Raw genomic sequence first — 17,822 nt, 5'->3', positions numbered from 1 at the left:
GAGTTTCAATAGGAGGAAACCACAAGGTGTTCAGGGGTAGACAAAAAGGCTTTATTAAATAGGTGACTTTTGAACTAAGTGTGGTTTGTCAGGTCCAGAAGGGGAGGGAGGGCATTCCAGACAGAGCAAAGGGCATGAACCAGAACAAGGAAGCATAGGAGAATGCAGCATGCTCTGGAGACAGCAAATAATTGCATGGGGCTGGAGCCCAGTGGCTGTGAGGGCACAGCTTCAGATGACAAGATTAGGCAGAAACCAGAATGAACAGGTTTGTCAGCCAAGCTAAGGAGTTCAGATTTTAACCTGTAGGAAGTGGGGATTCTAAAAAGAGGGATTTTTCTTTTAAAAGGTTTCTCTGGCTGCAGTTTGGTGAATGGATTGGAGAGCAAGAGATGGAAGGCAAACTAGTTAGGAGGCTATTATGGTAATTAAATGAGAAATGATGAGGTCTGAAATGAAGGTAAATGGCAGTGGGGATAGTGAGGGGCATGCATTAGACACTTCGAAAAGGGATCCTTAGATATGGGCAAGACAGAGAAAGGAGCCAAAAGTGGCTCTGTGGTTTCTAAGCTGGGAGGAAGAGTTATGTCACTAAATGAAAAGGAAAATGCCCTAGGTCATCAGGATTATCTCTGACTACTTCTCCTTTCCACTGAACAGATGGTGAATTCCTGCCAGGTCTTTGCCTCCAAGCTTCCCCACCCTCCTAACTGTGTAGCAAAGTCATCTCCTAAAGCAGTTTTGATTGCATAAACAAAGGACACCTCCCCTCCCCCCGCATCCCATGCAGAAGGAAACCTAAGCTCCCTAGTGGAGCATTCAAGGCTCTCCACCTTCAGGCAGGCCACAAGCTACCTCTGGGGTACCTTTATCTCCTTAACTATCATTTCCTTTCCCTACCTCAAACATCAGTCTGATCTTTGGTCCTCTAACACATCCGGCCAAATTTTTCCTTTTCTGTGATACAGAGACTTTTGTGTCTCAGTCATAACCCTTGGTGTTCCGCCTGTTTTATAGATAGTTGTGCCTTGGTATCGTTTCTATTTCTTTGCCCCACTGACTTATACACAGTATAGGATTAAAAAAAAAAAGTGATGAATTGACTTGGAGCAGGGATCTGATCCCCGTATCAACCACTCAAAGCTTAGCAAACAGTCTGGAAAAATCAGGCGATTCTGCGAATTCGTGACATCACGCAGGAAAAAAATGAGTCTAGAGGAATCACCAGTCTCTAGGGGGCCCTTTCTCTGTCTAGAACAACCGTGACAAAAGGTGGGAGCAAAATCATCTGCTGTCCGGGGAGGACGCACCTCCAGTTTCAAGATGCCTGTATTGTTTACGTAAAATATCTGAGGCACTGTCCTTCGGAAAAGCTCTCAGGGATCTCAGACCGCCTGAGGTGGAATTTCCCAGGGACTGATGTCCTCCTGAGGTCAACTGCCCTGACCATCCCACAGTGTACTCTGAGTGGGTTACACGCGGCGAGAGACGCTGGGCGGCGTTTCCCCGAGTCTCAGGGCTGCCGGGGCCCCAGCGGCCTCGGCCCCGCCCCTCCAGCCCCCGCCCCCGCCCCCAGCGGCCGCTGCCCCGAGGCTCCGAGGGAACTCCGGCGGGTCTGCGCGCGCAATCCCCGGTCGAGAATCCGCACAGCGCGCAATTGCCCTGGAAACCACTGCGCGCACGCGCAAACGCGGGGCTGGGCGGGAGGGCTGAGCTCCGAGCCTGGCGGCGGGAGGAAGGGTTTACCCTCCCACTAGACCGTCGCGCCCAGCTCCCTCGGGCGGAGCGTCCCTTCCAGCACGCTCCCGGCTCGCGCGATCCCTCGAACGTTTCCCCGCCTCACACGCACCCTTGCCCTCCTCGCGCATTCGTGCGCGGGTGCAGCAGGCAGCGGGAGCATCCGGGCATTTCCGCCGCCGAGCGGCGAGCGGCGTCGGCGGTTGAGGAGATCCCATGGCAGGGACGAGGCGGGGGAAGGTGAAAGGGGAGTGAGGCGATAAGCCGGAGCAGCCGCGCGGCGGGTCCCGAGGGAGGCGGAGGGGGAGGCGCTCTCGCGGCGGAGGAGGGCCGGGCGCGGGGCTCGTCTCAGCCTCTCGTGCCTTCTCCTGGCCAGCCCGGGCTCCGGACATGCATCTGCATCAGGTCCTCACCGGTGCTGTCAACCCTGGAGACAACTGCTACTCCGTGGGCAGCGTCGGGGATGTCCCTTTCACGGTGAGCGGCGTCCGGGAGCCTGAGGGGGAGAGACCGGGGTCTGGACGTGGGGGCCGAAACCCCTAGTCCCGGGCCCACGCTTCCCAGGGGGGCTGCGAGGTGTTGACGGGCCCCACCCGCTCGCCCTCTGCAGCCCAGCTGAGGGGGGAGGGGGCGTGGGCCTGTGAATCCTGCGGCTGCTGTAGGAAATTACCCATCAGGGGAAAGGATTAGGAATCCACCCCACTGCCCGCCCTCAGCAACGGGCCCCGGGGGCGTCTGGACCGGAAGGTTCCTCTCCTAGGGCGGCCGCGGGTGTGCGGTGCAGGAAGGTGGTTGCAGCCGCCGAAACCCCCAGAGCGCCTGCTTCGCACCTGCTGGGCGTGGAGGCCGGGAGACGCGGTCTCGTCTGGAGCGTGCAGGCGACACTGCTGCGCCTGGCTCCGCTCGCCCGCTCTGTCGGGGCAGCGAGGAGACGTTGGAGCCTGCGGCTGTAAACTCGACCCAGCCCTCCTCCGTCTCCTGATAAGCAGAACCTTAATTCCAGCAAGAAAACAGAAAAATTCATTCTCTGCCCCTGAAAAATGTAGAATGGAAGGGTTCGCATGACTGGCCTGAAGGGCTCTTTATTTAACACGAGATCACAGTTTGGTAACCTTCCTAGGTAATGTTTTAACCCGTTTGCACGGTAGGCTGGTTTGTTTTTAAGCTAAGGCAATGTGAAATTTTATGACAGTGCTTTCCTTGTTTGTGTGAGTAAAGCGTATGTAAACAATAACGTGTCAGAACCTCTTTAAAATAGAAATGAAATAGGCATGTTTCGCATGGAGGGTGGATGGATTTTTTTGAGAATGGGTTGTTAGTATAGCAAATTCGAACCGAGCTCTAGAGCTTTCACCCACAGACTCCCATGGATTAGCATGAGTTCCTTTTTTTGTATTAAATTTATACAAGGCCCTTTTGAGAAGAAACTGTAGGCAGTGAGACCTCGATTAAATACACATTGTTATTGACAACCATCTGCTTGATAAAATTGGAAATAGCATAGTGGTATGCTTTTTAGACAAGGGAAACACTTTGATTTCTGCTTTCCAACAGCATGTTTTTAAAGCTGCAGAAATAAGAAGAGGTCCAGAAAAACTGCAGAATCATTATGTAGCACAGTGCATTCTGGAACAGAATTTACCCGTCATTGTGATACATTAAAAATAACTACAAGATTGCTTTTTGGCCATTTTAATTTTTAAATGTAATTAACTTGGCTTTGTTCCAGTTGAGAATGAACCCTTTAAAAATATAATTTGTCTGACTTGTATTGTTACACCTTACTCTTATCAGTGGTGTCCTCTGTGTTTTGTGTACATGTGACCTAAAAGATCCATTATAGAACTGAGATTGGACTTCAAGTGTGGAGAGAATATTTGGGGCACAGAGAAGAAATTTCCCTCTCCCCCAATTGTTTAGGTAGGGAAAGAAGTTCCTCAGGGTTGGAAGAAGAGACTTCCTCCATGAAGAAACAAATCTGGTACCATGGGTTATGGGGTATTTCCACACTAATGTCATGGCAGTAATTTTCCGTTTTCATCTAAAGTGGAAAGGCATCTCACTGTGGGGCTGGTATATAGCGCTAAAATGGATTTAGATGCAGTCTGGAAAAGCCAGTGCTGGGCAGGGTTGGTTATGTTACTGGCCACCCATGACCAGGTTCTTGGAATCATTTTTATATATTTTTTCCACCTCTCCAATTCAAACCTGTCACCAAGTCTAGGTGACTCTCTGCAGTGCTTACCAGATTTACCCCTTCTCATGTCCTGAGTTGTTACCACCTTATTATAGAGTCTTATTTGTATTTAATATGAGAGCTTCCAAACTGGTTTTCCTGACACTCATCTGATCACTTCAGTTCATCCTTCATAGAGCTGCTTGGAAATGGTATCTTCCAATACCATTTCACCATATCATTCTGGGCTCAAGAATATGCAGTTGTTCCTAATAGCTATGTTATGAAATTTAAACTTGTGAGATATTCTTCTGCCATCTTTGACTTTATATTTGGTTATATATACTTTTCATCTTGGCCCCACTGCTATTAGACGTACTAATCATCTTACTCTAGCTTACATTTTTGTGTTGCAACAAGAGAATCCTGACTTTTTAATTTCCCCAAAGTATAACTCAAAAATTACCTGGTTTAGGATCCCTGCCTGTGACACTGATTATTTGGCCCAGTGGCATTACAAACCCATTCTCATTTTAATATCTTAGTTTTGAGTGCACTAATCTAGTTATAATTTTGCCTTGAACTAGAAATGACCTTTTGGACTCTATGAATAACAGTTGCTTTACAGAAAATGAGAACAAGCTGTTTTTAAGTAACAAGTTGTTCTAGAATGAACTAACAATTATTTGAATGCCTATATTAGTATGGTAAAAATAAAATTTTTTAAAAAGTAAAGCTTCTTTACATAAAGCATGCCATTTAATTTGTATAGCAATCAGGTGGAAAAACTTTAGTTCTTGGTCAGATGACTAAAAAGGAGACCAGCCAGGACTCGAATGAAGTCTTGTGACTTCTCATCTGGTGGGCTTTTTGCTGTGGCATGTTTCTTTCCTATCGGAGTTCTTGCTCTGAAGATGTATGTGTGTGTGTATGTGTGTAAGGCCAAGACGTGGCCATTGTAGGACAGACTTTTAGCTAGCCAGTGGTTCTTAGCCAATGAGAACTTGAGTACCTTTTCAAAATTGGATAGATCATTTATTTAGGAGTATATACACAAAGTTTTTGAAAAGGAATTGTTCTATATGGATTTTGAAGTGTTCATGACATCATATTTGAAAAACAGTGCTATATATATTGTGCTGTGCCTGGTGGGTGGTGTGATTGGACTGTGAATGGCTGCTTAGCTATGCCACTATGGCATATGCCAATATGCCATAGTGAATTATATTCTTAGCTATGCTAATTATATGCTTAGCTATGCCAATCTGTGCTATATTGACATGGTGGTGCAATTTGTAGTGGATAGTCTTAGTGATGTGTATACTTTTAGTGCTAACATGTGAGCTATGATAGTTTTTATTTGTGCTTTAACAGTTAGTAGTTTTTTAAAATTTTATAAATATAGTTGTATGTATTACCTTTTGATCATTCTGCTCTTTTAAATGTAGATATGAGTTTTGGGAATACTGTTATCCTGCAAAAATCAGATCCCAGATAGTCCAAGGAGATGATCTTCTACCATGTATGAGCTTTGTTGGATTTTATTTTGTTTGCCATTGAGACATTTCCAACTACATTCTTATAGATAAGTGATTGTTTCAAGGCTTAATGCAACAGATAGTGTAAATTGTTTCTTATTTACATTATTACTTTCCTGAAAAATAGTCCTCAGTTATTTTTTTTGGTAAGCATTAAAATATTAATTAAAATAATGATGGTTCATGATGATTATTAATCTAATTTTAAAAATTTTACCATTGGCCTTAAGGGGTGCAGACTGTATTTTCAGGTGGATAGGGGCAGTTGATGTTATTCCAATCTGATATGAATTCAACACATTGATCAAAGTTTACAAAAATTAGCAAGTTATTTCCACTCTCGGGGTGCTTATAATATACTGGCAGAGATAGGAAAAGAATATACATAATTATAATGTAAGGCAGATGAAAGAGATCACATGTAGTTGGGAAGATAAGAAAAGATTTCACAGAAGATTGACATTTGGAAAGATGGTGGTAGACTTTTCTGGATGGCAAGAAAAACAAAAGCCATGGAATGGTGTGATATAAAGGATAAATTATTGGGTATAACGGTGTGATATAAAGGATGAATTCCTTCAAAAAAGTGATTTTAAAAAAACAACACAGAACTTCTTTATTAAATAGCAAACACCCAGAGAATGTTGAAGAATATAATTCACAAACATTACCCATCACTTTTTAGGAAAACATATCTGTATTCTGGCATTTCTTGACTTTTGTTGTTCGTATTGTTTTTTTCTTAAAGTCACCAGGTTAGTAATGAATGACAAAACATTAACAGTTAGAAGATAATGTTATATGACCTTTTTTCCCTGGAATTTAGATGTATTTTAATTCTATCATAGTATAATAACATTCCAGTCCTAGAATTATGGCACCACCAACTTTGAAAATGATCAGCCTATTTATACATTTAGGAAATGTTTGTTGAGCACATAGGTGTGTGAGGCTCTGTGGGGATTATAGGAAAAAAAAACAAGGAAAAAAAACCTTAGTCCTGTTTCGGGGAATTTATTAAAGAAGTATAGGAACCTGATAGTCTACTAGGAGAGTTAAGATATATGTACTTAACCATAGCAGGCCAGCTGTGTGGTATTGTGAGCACTTAAGTTCTATTGGAAATTCTGGAGGAATAATAATAGATCACTTTTGGCCAGGGGAATTGGGGAGTTGGACAGAAATATGCTTCTGTACTGGCTGGATATCAATAGGTGTAACAACTTTTACATCTATTGACAGCCTATGATGAGAGTAAAGGGGAAGACTGAAGTCAAGAATTTAGAATGGGCTTGTTTTCCAAGAGAAATTGGCCTATTTTTTTCTTGGAGAGTAGCTTCTTGATTATTTTAATAGGTATTTTTTAGAGTTTGTGGGCTTGTGTTTTGTCAGCCTGTAGGTGTACAGGGTGGGGCAAAAGTAGGTTTACAATTGTGAGTATGTGAAACAGAATTTATTCTTGTATTATTATTATTTTCCATATAAACAACTGTAAACCTACTTTTGCCCCACCCTGTATATGAAGTTATATAAGTTCTTTTTTATGTCCTCATGTAGATTGTTGATTAACCTTCCTACTTTTAGAGAAATGACTCCTAGCAGCTACCCAGAAACTCTGGTATAGTCCCAAATAATGCCTCCCCAGAAATGGGGAGGTCAGAGACTGACTACTTATATGGCTTGAGTAAATCACTTTACCTCTTGTAGGTATTTCATCAGTAAAATGAGGTTCTTAAATTAGGTTCTTTTTAAGTATTCAGACCTCAAATGAGCATTATATTGGCTTCTTTGAAGATTTTCAAGGGGCAAGAGAGAAAATGGACCAGAAGCAAAGTGCTTGTGGTGAAGTAAGCCTGGAGTCTGTTGTATATTTCCCCTCCACTTGTATGTACAAGACTGTTGGTCAGGCTTTACAGTCAGGGAGTCTGACCTCCTTTCTGGCTCAGGGAATAAGCCATACAGAGTGTTTATGAAGTAACGGGTCTTCGGGCTCACAGTGGAGAAGGAGGCTCTTTTTTATGATTGTATCTTCAGCATCTGGCTACTGGTAGTTCCCTGGAACTGTCACATGCAGTACGGAGTAGGAGATGGGGTCAGTGTAATGGTGTTCATGTTCTCCAGCCCCTAAATAGTTACTCCTTTACTTTGTCTTTAGGATTTTGGGTATTTGAAAAATGACTTTAGAAATTATAATTAGTATCTTAACTTGGATCTTAGGAAATTCTTAGAACAAATCAGAGTCTGTATTTAATCATAAAAAAACCCCACAGGGCCTGGCCAGTGTGGCTCAGTGGTTGAGAGTTGACCCATGAACTAAGAGCTCATTGGATTGATTCCTGGTAGGGGCACATGCCCAGGTATTGGGCTCCATCCCAGTGTGGGGTGGCAGGAGGCAGCCAATCGATGTTTCTTGTTGATGTTTTGATGTTTCTCTCTCTATCCCTCTCCCATCCTCTCTCTCTAAATATCAGTGAAAACAAAAAACACGGGATGTTGGGTTACAACCACAGTGGTACAATGGAAAAAGAAGTCATGCCTGACCAACTTAATTTTCTTCTATGGTAGAAAACAAAGCAGTATTTCAAAAGAAATAATAATAGAGAATATCTGTAATTCAGATTTAGTAAGGCTCTTCTAACTTATGGGTTTTTTTTTAAAACAACTTTGGAAGCCAAATATTTTAATAGACGTTTTAGGGTTCTCAATCTTTTTGAGTTTGTGGAGTCCTTTTGCATTACATTTTTGCTCTGGAACCCTAATTCATGATGTAACTGGATATGACCTATTATTGAGGAAACAGGTGCAACTTACACAGGTGTTATGATTGTATTTTCTTTTTCTTTTTTTAATGTTTTTTATTGATTTCAGAGAGAGGAAGGGAGAGAGAGAGAGAAACATCAATGATGAGAGAGTCATTGATTGGCCACCTCCTGCATGCCTCCTACTGGGGATCAAGCTGCAACCCCTGCATGTGCCCTGACCGGGAATTGAACCATGACCTCCTGGTTCATAGGTCAAACTCAAACACTGAGCCACGCCAGCCAGGCCAGACTGTATTTTCTTTCTGTTAGATATAGCTCATGTAACCCTGGGGCTTGATGTATACATGTGAAACCAATTGCCTGCACTTTTTATTCTCAAGCCTTCTCATTTTATGATTGCTAAGGGCTCCTTGAACACTTTCCTTTCCCCCCGTCCTAATACCTAAAAAATATGATGATTATCTTATATTCCTCTGATAGAGAAGTCAGTATGTATAAAGAAGTCAATGAATAGAGTGAGACTCCTTTAAGAACTGTACTGTATGATAATTTGGTGGGATGATTTGAAAGCCATAAATAATGTCCTCTCAGATTATCATTGGAGATATGTTCCTTTTTAGGCCACTTCCTGTAAAAATTGAGCCCTCTCAGGAATATAACACTTAATTTAATTTGTACAAAGTCATATTTTCATTCTGTGATTCTAGGAGAAACCCCAGAAACCTGAGACCATATGATCATTATGCAAAGGGACGCTGTAGATGGACCCCAAAAAACACATGAAAGTTTTGGCTTAGACTCTGTTCAAAGATACACTTAGCTAGTATGGTAAAATGCTAACATTTTCCTAGGAATAATTGTTATCAGAATTGTGTGGGTGGAATTTCTGTTTTTGCTAGTGGAAGTGGGCCTCTTGGGGTGCTGATGGAATAAGAATTTCCAGAGGCCCCCAGGAGAGTGCGATGTGGTAGAAAGCTTTATTTGCGTGAAGTTAGATCCCTCGGTTTGCAAAGCCCCATTTCCCTTAAAGCAGTCCTGGAAAAGGTGCAGCTGGGGATGCAGCAGGGCTAGAAGCAAAGCCAGTGTCCAGAGTTTCCCTTCCATGGTGGAGTTGAGTCCAGCACAGCATCAGGCTAATTTTAGTCCATCAGTTCATTGTGTGTGGGGTCCACATGGCTGCAAGCCATGTGGGCGAATGCAGAGCATGAGAGGCCCACAAGCCAGGAGTCAGGCGCAAGCAGCAAGAGTATAAGCAGGAGAGGGAACTCCTTTTGTTTAGGACCTTAAATGTCAAATCTTCCCTGCTTGCAGTGGCCACACCTACACTCCCACTCTGTCCAATGCCTTGTTTCTGGGTATGACTGACAGGCAAGCACTCTCTCTATGTCATTTAGACTTTACTGGGCATGCCTATAATATTTGGCCCTCTGTTCCTTTCCAGTTAATTAATAATCAGGTTATTACACTGTTATCATAATGACTTTGGTTTTGTGGTATGCTAGCACCTTCCTCACCTGTGTTTGGCCTTGACTCTATTGTACTTAGGAGGATCTACTAAGAAGGAGGTATTCAAAGTATTATGTACTCTACCTATAGCATCTTCCATCATTCTTTTTATGTGGATGGATTTTGTCTCCAGCAAAGACCAGTTCCTCCATTTATAGTGGTGATTTTGACCCTTAGGGAATACTTGGCAATGTCTGGGGACGTTTTTTATTGTGAGGGAGTTGGCAGGAAAGACTGGCATCTAGTAGTAAAAGGCCAGAAATCCTGATAAACCTCATATAACGCACAAGGCAGCCCTTCCCCACCAATGAAGAATTTTTCAGCACCAAATGTAAATACTGTCAAAGTTGAGAGAAACCTTGATTAATATACCCTAATCCCCATCCCTCTTATCTACTCACGGCCATTGTCCTGGCAGTTTATCCTTTTCTCTCTTGTAAAATTGCTTTTCCTTCTTAATTGAAATACTTTCATGTAGCTCTCCTGATTTTCCTCTACTTCCCTTAACTGCTCCTTCTCAGCCTGATTCCAGATTTCTATATCCAGCTGTTTCTTTGACATCTCCCTCTTGAATTTCTAATACTACCTCAGAGTCCCCATCCTTATAACATTCTTCTCCTCCAACCTTTCCTAAATGAGTAAATGGCTACTTCATTTTTTTTCAGTTCCTTTGGAATCTTTCACTGTTTTAATTTACACCATATCTAATATTGGCAAATTATGAATCTGACCAGTTCTTATCTGTATGACTACCACTCTGGTCCAAACACCATCGTTTCTTTCCAGGATTTTGGCATTAGGCTCTTTTTTTTTTTTTAATTTATCTTTATTGTTGAGAGTATTACAGGTGTCCCATTTTCCCCCCAATTGACCCCCTCCACTTCGCTCCCACCCCCTCCCCAGGCCTTAACCCGTTATTAACTGTGTCCATGGGTTATGCATATATGCATATAACTTCTTTGGTTAATCTCTTCCCACCCTCCACCCCGCCTTCCCTCTTTCTTCTGAAATATGATCGTCTGTTGCATGTGTCAATGTCTCTGGATCTATTTAGTTTGTCAGATTCTTATGTTCATTAGCTTTTTCTTAAAGAAGACTCTTCAACTTTTCCTGTAGTGCTGGTCTGGTGGTGATGAACTCCTTTAGCTTTTTCTTATCTGTGAAGCTCTTTATTTGACCTTCAATTCTAAATGATAGCTTTGCTGGGTAGAGCAATCTGGGTTGTAGTTTCATGTTTTTCATCACTTTGAATATTTCTTGCCACTCCCTTCTGGCCTGCAAAGTTTCTGTTGAGAAATCAGCTGAAAGTTGTATGGGTGCTCCCTTGTAGGTAACTAATTGCTTTTCAATTGCTGCTTTTAAGATTCTCTCTTTGTCTTTAACCTTTGGCATTTTAATTATGATGTGTCTTGCTGTGGGCCTCTTTGGGTTCCTCTTGTTTGGGACCCTCTGGGCTTCCTGGACTTGTAAGTCTATTTCTTTCCCCAGGTAGGGGAAGTTTTCTGTAATTATTTTTTCAAATAGGCTTTCAATTTCTTGGTCTCTTTTTTCCCCTTCTGGCACCCCAATAATACAAATGTTGGGCCTCTTGACGTTGTCCTGGAGGCTCCTTATACTATTTTCATATTTCTGGATTCTTCTTTCTTTTTGCTCTTCTGGTGGGGTGTTTTTTGTTTCCTCATGTTCCAAATTGCTGATTTGATTCTTAGCGTCCTCTACTCTACTGTTGATTCCATGTAAATTATTCTTCATTTCAGTTCCTGTAGCCTTCATTTCAAATTGGTACATTATTATGTTATCGATTTTCTCGTTATTTCTCTAATAGTCTGCTTAAACATCCTTATAAACAAAATTCTGAACTCTGTATCTGTTAGCTTGCTTGGATCTATTTCATTTAATTCCTCTTCTAGAGATTTCTTCTTTTCTTTCCTTTGTGACATATTTCTTTGCCTCCACATTTTGGCTGCTTCCAGGTGTTTGTTTCTATATATTAGGTAGAGCTGCTATGTCTTCTGGGATTGGTAGAGTGGCTTTGTGTAGTAGGTGTCCTGTAGGGTCCAGTGGCTCAGCCTCTCCAGTCACCTGAGCTGGGCCTTCTAGGTGCTCCTCTGTGTGGGCTGTGTGCACTGTCCTGTTGTAATTGAGCCTTGGTTGTTGTTGGCATCCCTGGGAGAAATTCACCCCCAGGCCAATCAACTGTGAGGACCAGCTGCAACTACAGCCAAAGAGCTGCTGTGCTGGAGACACCCCTATGGAGCAGGATTTACTTCAGTGGAGCTTTGGTGTTCACCAAGTGCACCCCTTGAGTGTCACTCATGGATGTGGTAGGGTTGTAATCCAGTGTGGTCAAGTCTGACCACCAGGTGCACTGTTTCTGGGGCCTCCAGGGAGGTACAAAGTCAGCCTGTGCCAGTGCCTTGCCCAGGGCCACCCAGCATGAGCTACACAGCAAACCGTAGTTGGATGCTACTTGTTCTGGGCTTGGAGGTGTCTAGGAGAGGCCAAGCTATAAGCCAATGCAGGCTGCGGCTAGTGCCAGGCCTGGGGCCACTTATCAAGCTGTATGGGGCCCACTGCTGCTTGTTTGAGAGATTTTAGGAAAGTCCTAAGCATGAGGCTTGAGAGGCCACTTGCACAGAAAAGCCCCTGGAAATGGCCTGGATGAGCTGCAGGTGGGGAGGGGCGGGGCCTCCGGGAATCATGGGGCGGGGCCAAAGGGGTGAGTCAGGTGCTGGCGATTCAAATATGGCGCCTGCCTGCTGGCTGTGTGCGGGGAGGACTCGCCAAAGGAGCCATGGCCTCCGCCAGCCCTTCTGCCTGGGAGGAAGCCGCCCCTCCGCCTCTCGCCCGGATCCCAGGCAGGTTAGTTCCTCCCCGAGTGTCCCAGGTCCTTTCCGGCTGCTCCCGGCGCTGGGCTCAGAGGGAGCGTGTCCGAGTGAGTCCGTGCGCGGGCCCTTTAAGAGGAGCTTCCTGGGGCTCCTGCAGCCTCCACAACCCTCATCCACAGTTCCCGCTGGTTTTCACAGCCCAGAGTTGTGGGGACGTCTCTTCCCGGCCCTGGAGCCCTGGGCTGGGGGCCTGCTTTGGGGCTGGGACCCCTCACTCCTCCGGGAAACCTCCACCACCGAGATTCCCACCCGGGTTTAAACCGAGGCCCCAGGTGTGGGCCCGCGGCGAGTCTCCGTTTCAGTGCCAATCCGCTTGCGTCTCTGCCCCTCCTACCGGTCTCGGTGCTTCTTCAGGTCCCTGGTTGTGGGGCTTCTGTTCAGTCAGATTTCAGGAGGCTCTGAGTGACGGTGGTTCTGTATTTTAGTTGTAATTTTGATGTGGTTGTGGGAGGCGGCGGGTGCAGCTGTTACCTACGCGCCATCTTGTTTCTCACTGGCATTAGGCTCTTAACAGGTCTCCCTGCCTGTCTGCCTTTGGTTTTATACCCCTTCAGTGTATTCTCCCCGTAGTAGTCAGAATGGTTCTGTTAGAATACAGTCACATGTTACTTAATGATGGGGACACATTCTGTGAATGTGTCATTTGTGATTTCGTCATTGTGTGAATATCGTATAGTGCACTCACACAAACCTGGATGGTATAGCCTACTACATACGTAGGCTATATGGCATAGCCTGTTGCTCCTAGGCAACAAACCTGTACACATGTTACTGTATGAAACAACATGAGATTAAATCAATACAAGAGAAAATAGTGCAGTCGAAACTCGGTAAACACGATGTATGAGGCTGCTGCCAGTTTAATGTGGCATACTGTTTTAGGCAGATTTTTTATAAGTAGGAAGAGCATACTCTAAAACAATGTTAAAAGGTATAGTATAGCCCAGCCAGCATGGCTCAGTGGTTGAGCGTGGACCAGGAAATCATGGTTAGATTCCTGGTCAGGGCACATGCCTAGGTTGTGGGCTCAATCCCCAGTAGGGGGTATGCAGGAGGGAGCTGATCAATGCCTCTCTCATCATTGATGTTTCTCTCTCTCCCTCTCCTTTCTTCTCTCTGAAATCAATAAAAACATTTTAAGAAAATGTGTAGCATAGTGGCCCTGGCAGGTAGCCAATTGATGTGTCCCTCTCACATTCATGTTGTTTTCTCTTTCTCTCCCTTCCACTCACTCTGAAAAGCAATGGAAAAAATATCCTCGGGTGAGGATTAAAAAACAATAAAAACAACAGCTCACAATGCAAACAATGTTGATATATGCAAAGTAAAAAGGAAATTGGAAAGTTTCCATTGCCAGTAGAGTTTTGAGTAGCATAACTTCCTGGTTATCCTTTATTAAAAAATATTTGAGTGCCGAGGCATTGCATATACCCTTAAGGCAAACCAGCTATTAAATGTGCATTGTTGTACAAGAGGACATGGTGTATGTTGTTTTAAGCGATAAACTAGTTAAATTGAGGTCATCTACCAAAGTGATGACTTTGGTTGTAGGATAATTGAATTGTAGCCCTTCTTTCTGGCAGTATTTAATAGTGCCTCTTGGATGTGGTTGGTATATAGAAACAAGACAATTTGTTTCTACTAAAGGAATTTTATACCTAGGAATTAAAGGATTTAATCAAAATCACATAGACCTGTGGCAGATTGAAAACTAGAACCCAAGGCTCCCAGTCCCTTTTTCCCCCTTCAAATTTAAAAAGTAACATATGCCCTTGTAGATAATTTGAAAAATGTGGAAGAAAAAAATGATATGTTATGGTACAATCCAGAGATAACCCCTCTTAACATTTTTGGTAGAGTGGACCGAGGGCTCATGGAGGAGGCTTATATTACAAATTTGAGAATGTTTATCTGTAGTTTTTTCCTTAATGAATTTTGGGTCATTATTGTCCAAGAATTTTATTTTTTTGCAGGGATTTCCAAATTTATTAGTTTAAAATTGTTCACAGCAGCCTCTTACTATTTTTTTAAGGTCTGAAGCATCTGTTGTGTTGCTTCTTTTCTCATTACTGCCATTGGGTATTTGCGCCTCTCATTTTCTTCAATAGAAATTTATCAGCTTTAGCCCGGCCAGGCATGGCTCAGTGGTTGAGCGTTGACCTAGGATCCAGGTGATCGGGGTTTGATTCCCGGTCAGGGCATATGCCCGGGTTGTGGGCTTGATCCCCAGTTGGGGGCCTGCAGGAGGCGGCCGATCAATGACTCTCTCATCATTGATGTTTCTCTCTCTCTCTCGCCCTCTCCTTTCCTCTCTCTGAAATCAATGAAGATATATTAAAAAAGAAATTTATCAACTTTATTAATCTTTTAAGATAAGCTACTTTTAAATTTACTGTTCTGTATATTATGTATTTATTTTCTATTTTATTAACTTTTATTCTTAATTTATGATTTTCTTCTTTCTATATTATTTGGATTACTTTTGCTCTTTCCCTCCTAACTTGAGATACATACTTAGCTCATTCCAGTCTTTCTTTCTATATATGCATTTATGGATGTACGCTTTATATTCTTAGGACCTACTACTATATCTGCACACCACAAAGCTGCTTTTTAAATCACTAACTCATAAATAATTTAGAGGTGTGTTTCTACTCTAGAAATTACAACATGCATTCTTCAGTTACCCTGTGACTTACCAAAGTTTGATGAGGCTTTATATTCTTGTAGACAATATAAGAACCCTTTGCTTTGTTTTTCCCCCTGTTCCTGCTTGTAATCTCTCCTGTGATAAGTCTGTTTATATTTATAAACCTTGTAAGATATTATTTTACACAATTAAAGCTTATTTAGATTTACCTACATATATACTGTTACTTTGCTTTTCATTCCTTCATACATTTTTTCACATTCCATTTGGGATTATTTTCTTCCTGGAGAACCTTTAGAATTTCCTTTGGTGTGGATCTGTTGGCCTTGTAATGCCACCTTTTGTTTGAAAATGTCTTTATTTTGTTAATCCTCACCAGAGGATATTTTTTCCATTGATTTTTAGAAAGAGTGGAAGGGAGGGGAGAGAGAGAGAGAGAGAGAGAAACATCCATGTGAGAGAAACATTAGCCAGCTGCCTCCTGAGCGCACCTCTACTGGGAACTGAACCCAAAATCTGGGCATGGGCCCTGATCAGGAATTGAACTGGTGACTTTTTGGTGCTCGAGACAATGCTCAACCAACTGATCCACACTGGCCAGGGCATTGCTAATTTATTTAAAAAAAGTTTGCTGTAAACAGTATGCCATGCTATACTGGCAATTGCCTCATTCATCTTGTGTCTACTGCTTCTCTTGGTTGCATCATTTTTTCTTGTGCTTGATTTAATCTTGTGTTATTTTGTGCAGTCACATGTGTTCAGGCTAGTAGCCTAGGAGCAGTAGGCTAAACCATATAACCTAGGTGTGCAGTAGGCTAGAACATCTAGGTTTGCGCTCTATATATGTTTGCACAATGGTGACGCCACCTAATGATGCGTTTCTCAGAACATATCCTTGTCCTTAAGTGGCACGTGACTGTATACTAAACATGTATTAGACTTTCTTACTCTGTTTCTGTATCTTACATCCTCTCTTCTGTATTTTGTTTTTATCCTTCTCTGGAGCGACCTGGATAGTTTCTTCAAATCCATTTGCTAATCTTATCTTCAGTCATGTCTAATTTGCTTTATTGTGCTTATTGCATTGACTAGTGCTAGACTTTTTCCCCCTGTTTTTGTTTTTTGTAGATGCCCTTTAGGTTGAGAATGTTTTCTTCTATTTCTTTTTTATGCAGAAAGTTTTTATCACGAAGGTATCTCGAATACTGTCAAATTTTTTTTCTTCATTGGTTGATACAGTCATGTGTTTTTTCTTCTTTAGACTGATAATATGGTGGGTTACATTGACTTGCAAATTGAATCACTTTGTATTACTGGTATAAGCCCCTCTTGGTTACGGTGTGTATTACCCTTTTTATATACGGCTGGATTTGTGTTGCTTATATTTTATTGAGCATTTTTGCATCTATGTTCATTAAGGATATTACTCTATAGTTTTTCCCCCTTTCTTTTAATTTGGTTTTGGTCTCATTGTAATATTGATTTCATAAAATAAGTTTGGAAGTATTTCTTCCTTTTCTGTTTTCTCTCAGGGATCATGTAGAATTGGTGTCACTTACTCTGTCAATGTTAGTAGAATTTGCCAATGAAACCATCTGGGCCTGGAGTATTCTTTTTCCAGAAAGTTTTTAACTACACGTTTGATTTCTTTCATAGTTAAAGTACTATTTAGGTAATACGTTTAATCTTTTGTGTGTTTTTGTAGTTTCTGTTTTGGAGGAATTAATCTTTTTCATCCATTTTATTGTCACATTTATACGTGTTGAGTTGTTTATAGTATTTCATTATTATCCTTTTAATGCCTGAAAGATTAGTACTGATGTTCCCTTCTTTATTGTTGATATTGATGATTTGTGTCTTTTTCTTTGTCTTGCAAGAGGTTTATGTGTTTTACTGATCTTTTTCAAAGAACCAGATTTTGATTTCATTCATATTCTGTATCATTTTTGTTTTCAGTTTCATTATTTCTGCTCTGTCTTTATTCCCTGCTTTCTTCATGCTTTGAATTTGCTTTGCTCTTCTTTTCTGATTAACATGGAAGCTTTAGAGTACTGATTTGAGAGTGTTCACCTATATAGTTATTTGAGCATTTTTATACTAGCCACTTTAATGTCTTTGATAATTTCAACATCTGTTCTGGCCAGCCTGTAGTTTTTGGTATGAAATTCTTGGCCTTTGGAGTCAGTTGTCTGCAGTGGGTGTTGGTCACGTGGTCTGCCAAGGCTGTCCTTTCAGAAGCACTGGGTAGGGGCAGTTTTGCCAAGAAAGGTCTGGGAGTAAGATGGACAGTATACTTGATGTGATAAAACATAATTTTTCTAGAATGGGATGTTTAGCTGGTTCCTATTTTTTAAATTATTTTAAAATTGCTGTAATGATCATTTTAGTACTAGTTGTAATGTTTGTTTGCATGTCTGAATGTTTTCTTAGGCTAAGCCCTAGAAATAGACTTAATGAATCAAAGTACTTAAATCTCTTTATAGTCTCTTAATTCATATTGCCAAGTTGTTTTACAGAAAAGCCATATGGTTTTATACTTTAGAGTTTATGAGAGTGACAGGTGCA

General features: G+C 42.1%; 1 protein-coding gene across 4 annotated transcripts in view; it reads left to right on the top strand.

Annotated features, from left to right (window-relative positions):
- The first annotated feature begins 1,699 nt into the window (after positions 1 to 1,699).
- The window catches only part of DMXL2 (Dmx like 2), a 130,573-nt gene continuing 114,450 nt past the window's right edge, over positions 1,700 to 17,822 (top strand). For all 4 annotated transcript variants that reach the window (XM_081116941.1, XM_081116939.1, XM_081116940.1 and 1 more), the window contains exon 1: positions 1,700 to 2,214. In XM_081116941.1, the coding sequence (XP_080973067.1) occupies positions 2,128 to 2,214 (87 nt within the window). In that variant the 5' untranslated portion in view covers positions 1,700 to 2,127. The remainder of the gene's footprint in view (positions 2,215 to 17,822) is intronic.

The sequence above is a fragment of the Miniopterus schreibersii genome, assembly GCF_964146895.1.
Source record: "Miniopterus schreibersii genome assembly, chromosome: 1".
NCBI classification, from domain to species: Eukaryota; Metazoa; Chordata; class Mammalia; order Chiroptera; family Miniopteridae; genus Miniopterus; species Miniopterus schreibersii.
Note: the sequence above shows the minus strand (reverse complement) of the source record. Positions and strands in the feature narration are given on the sequence as shown.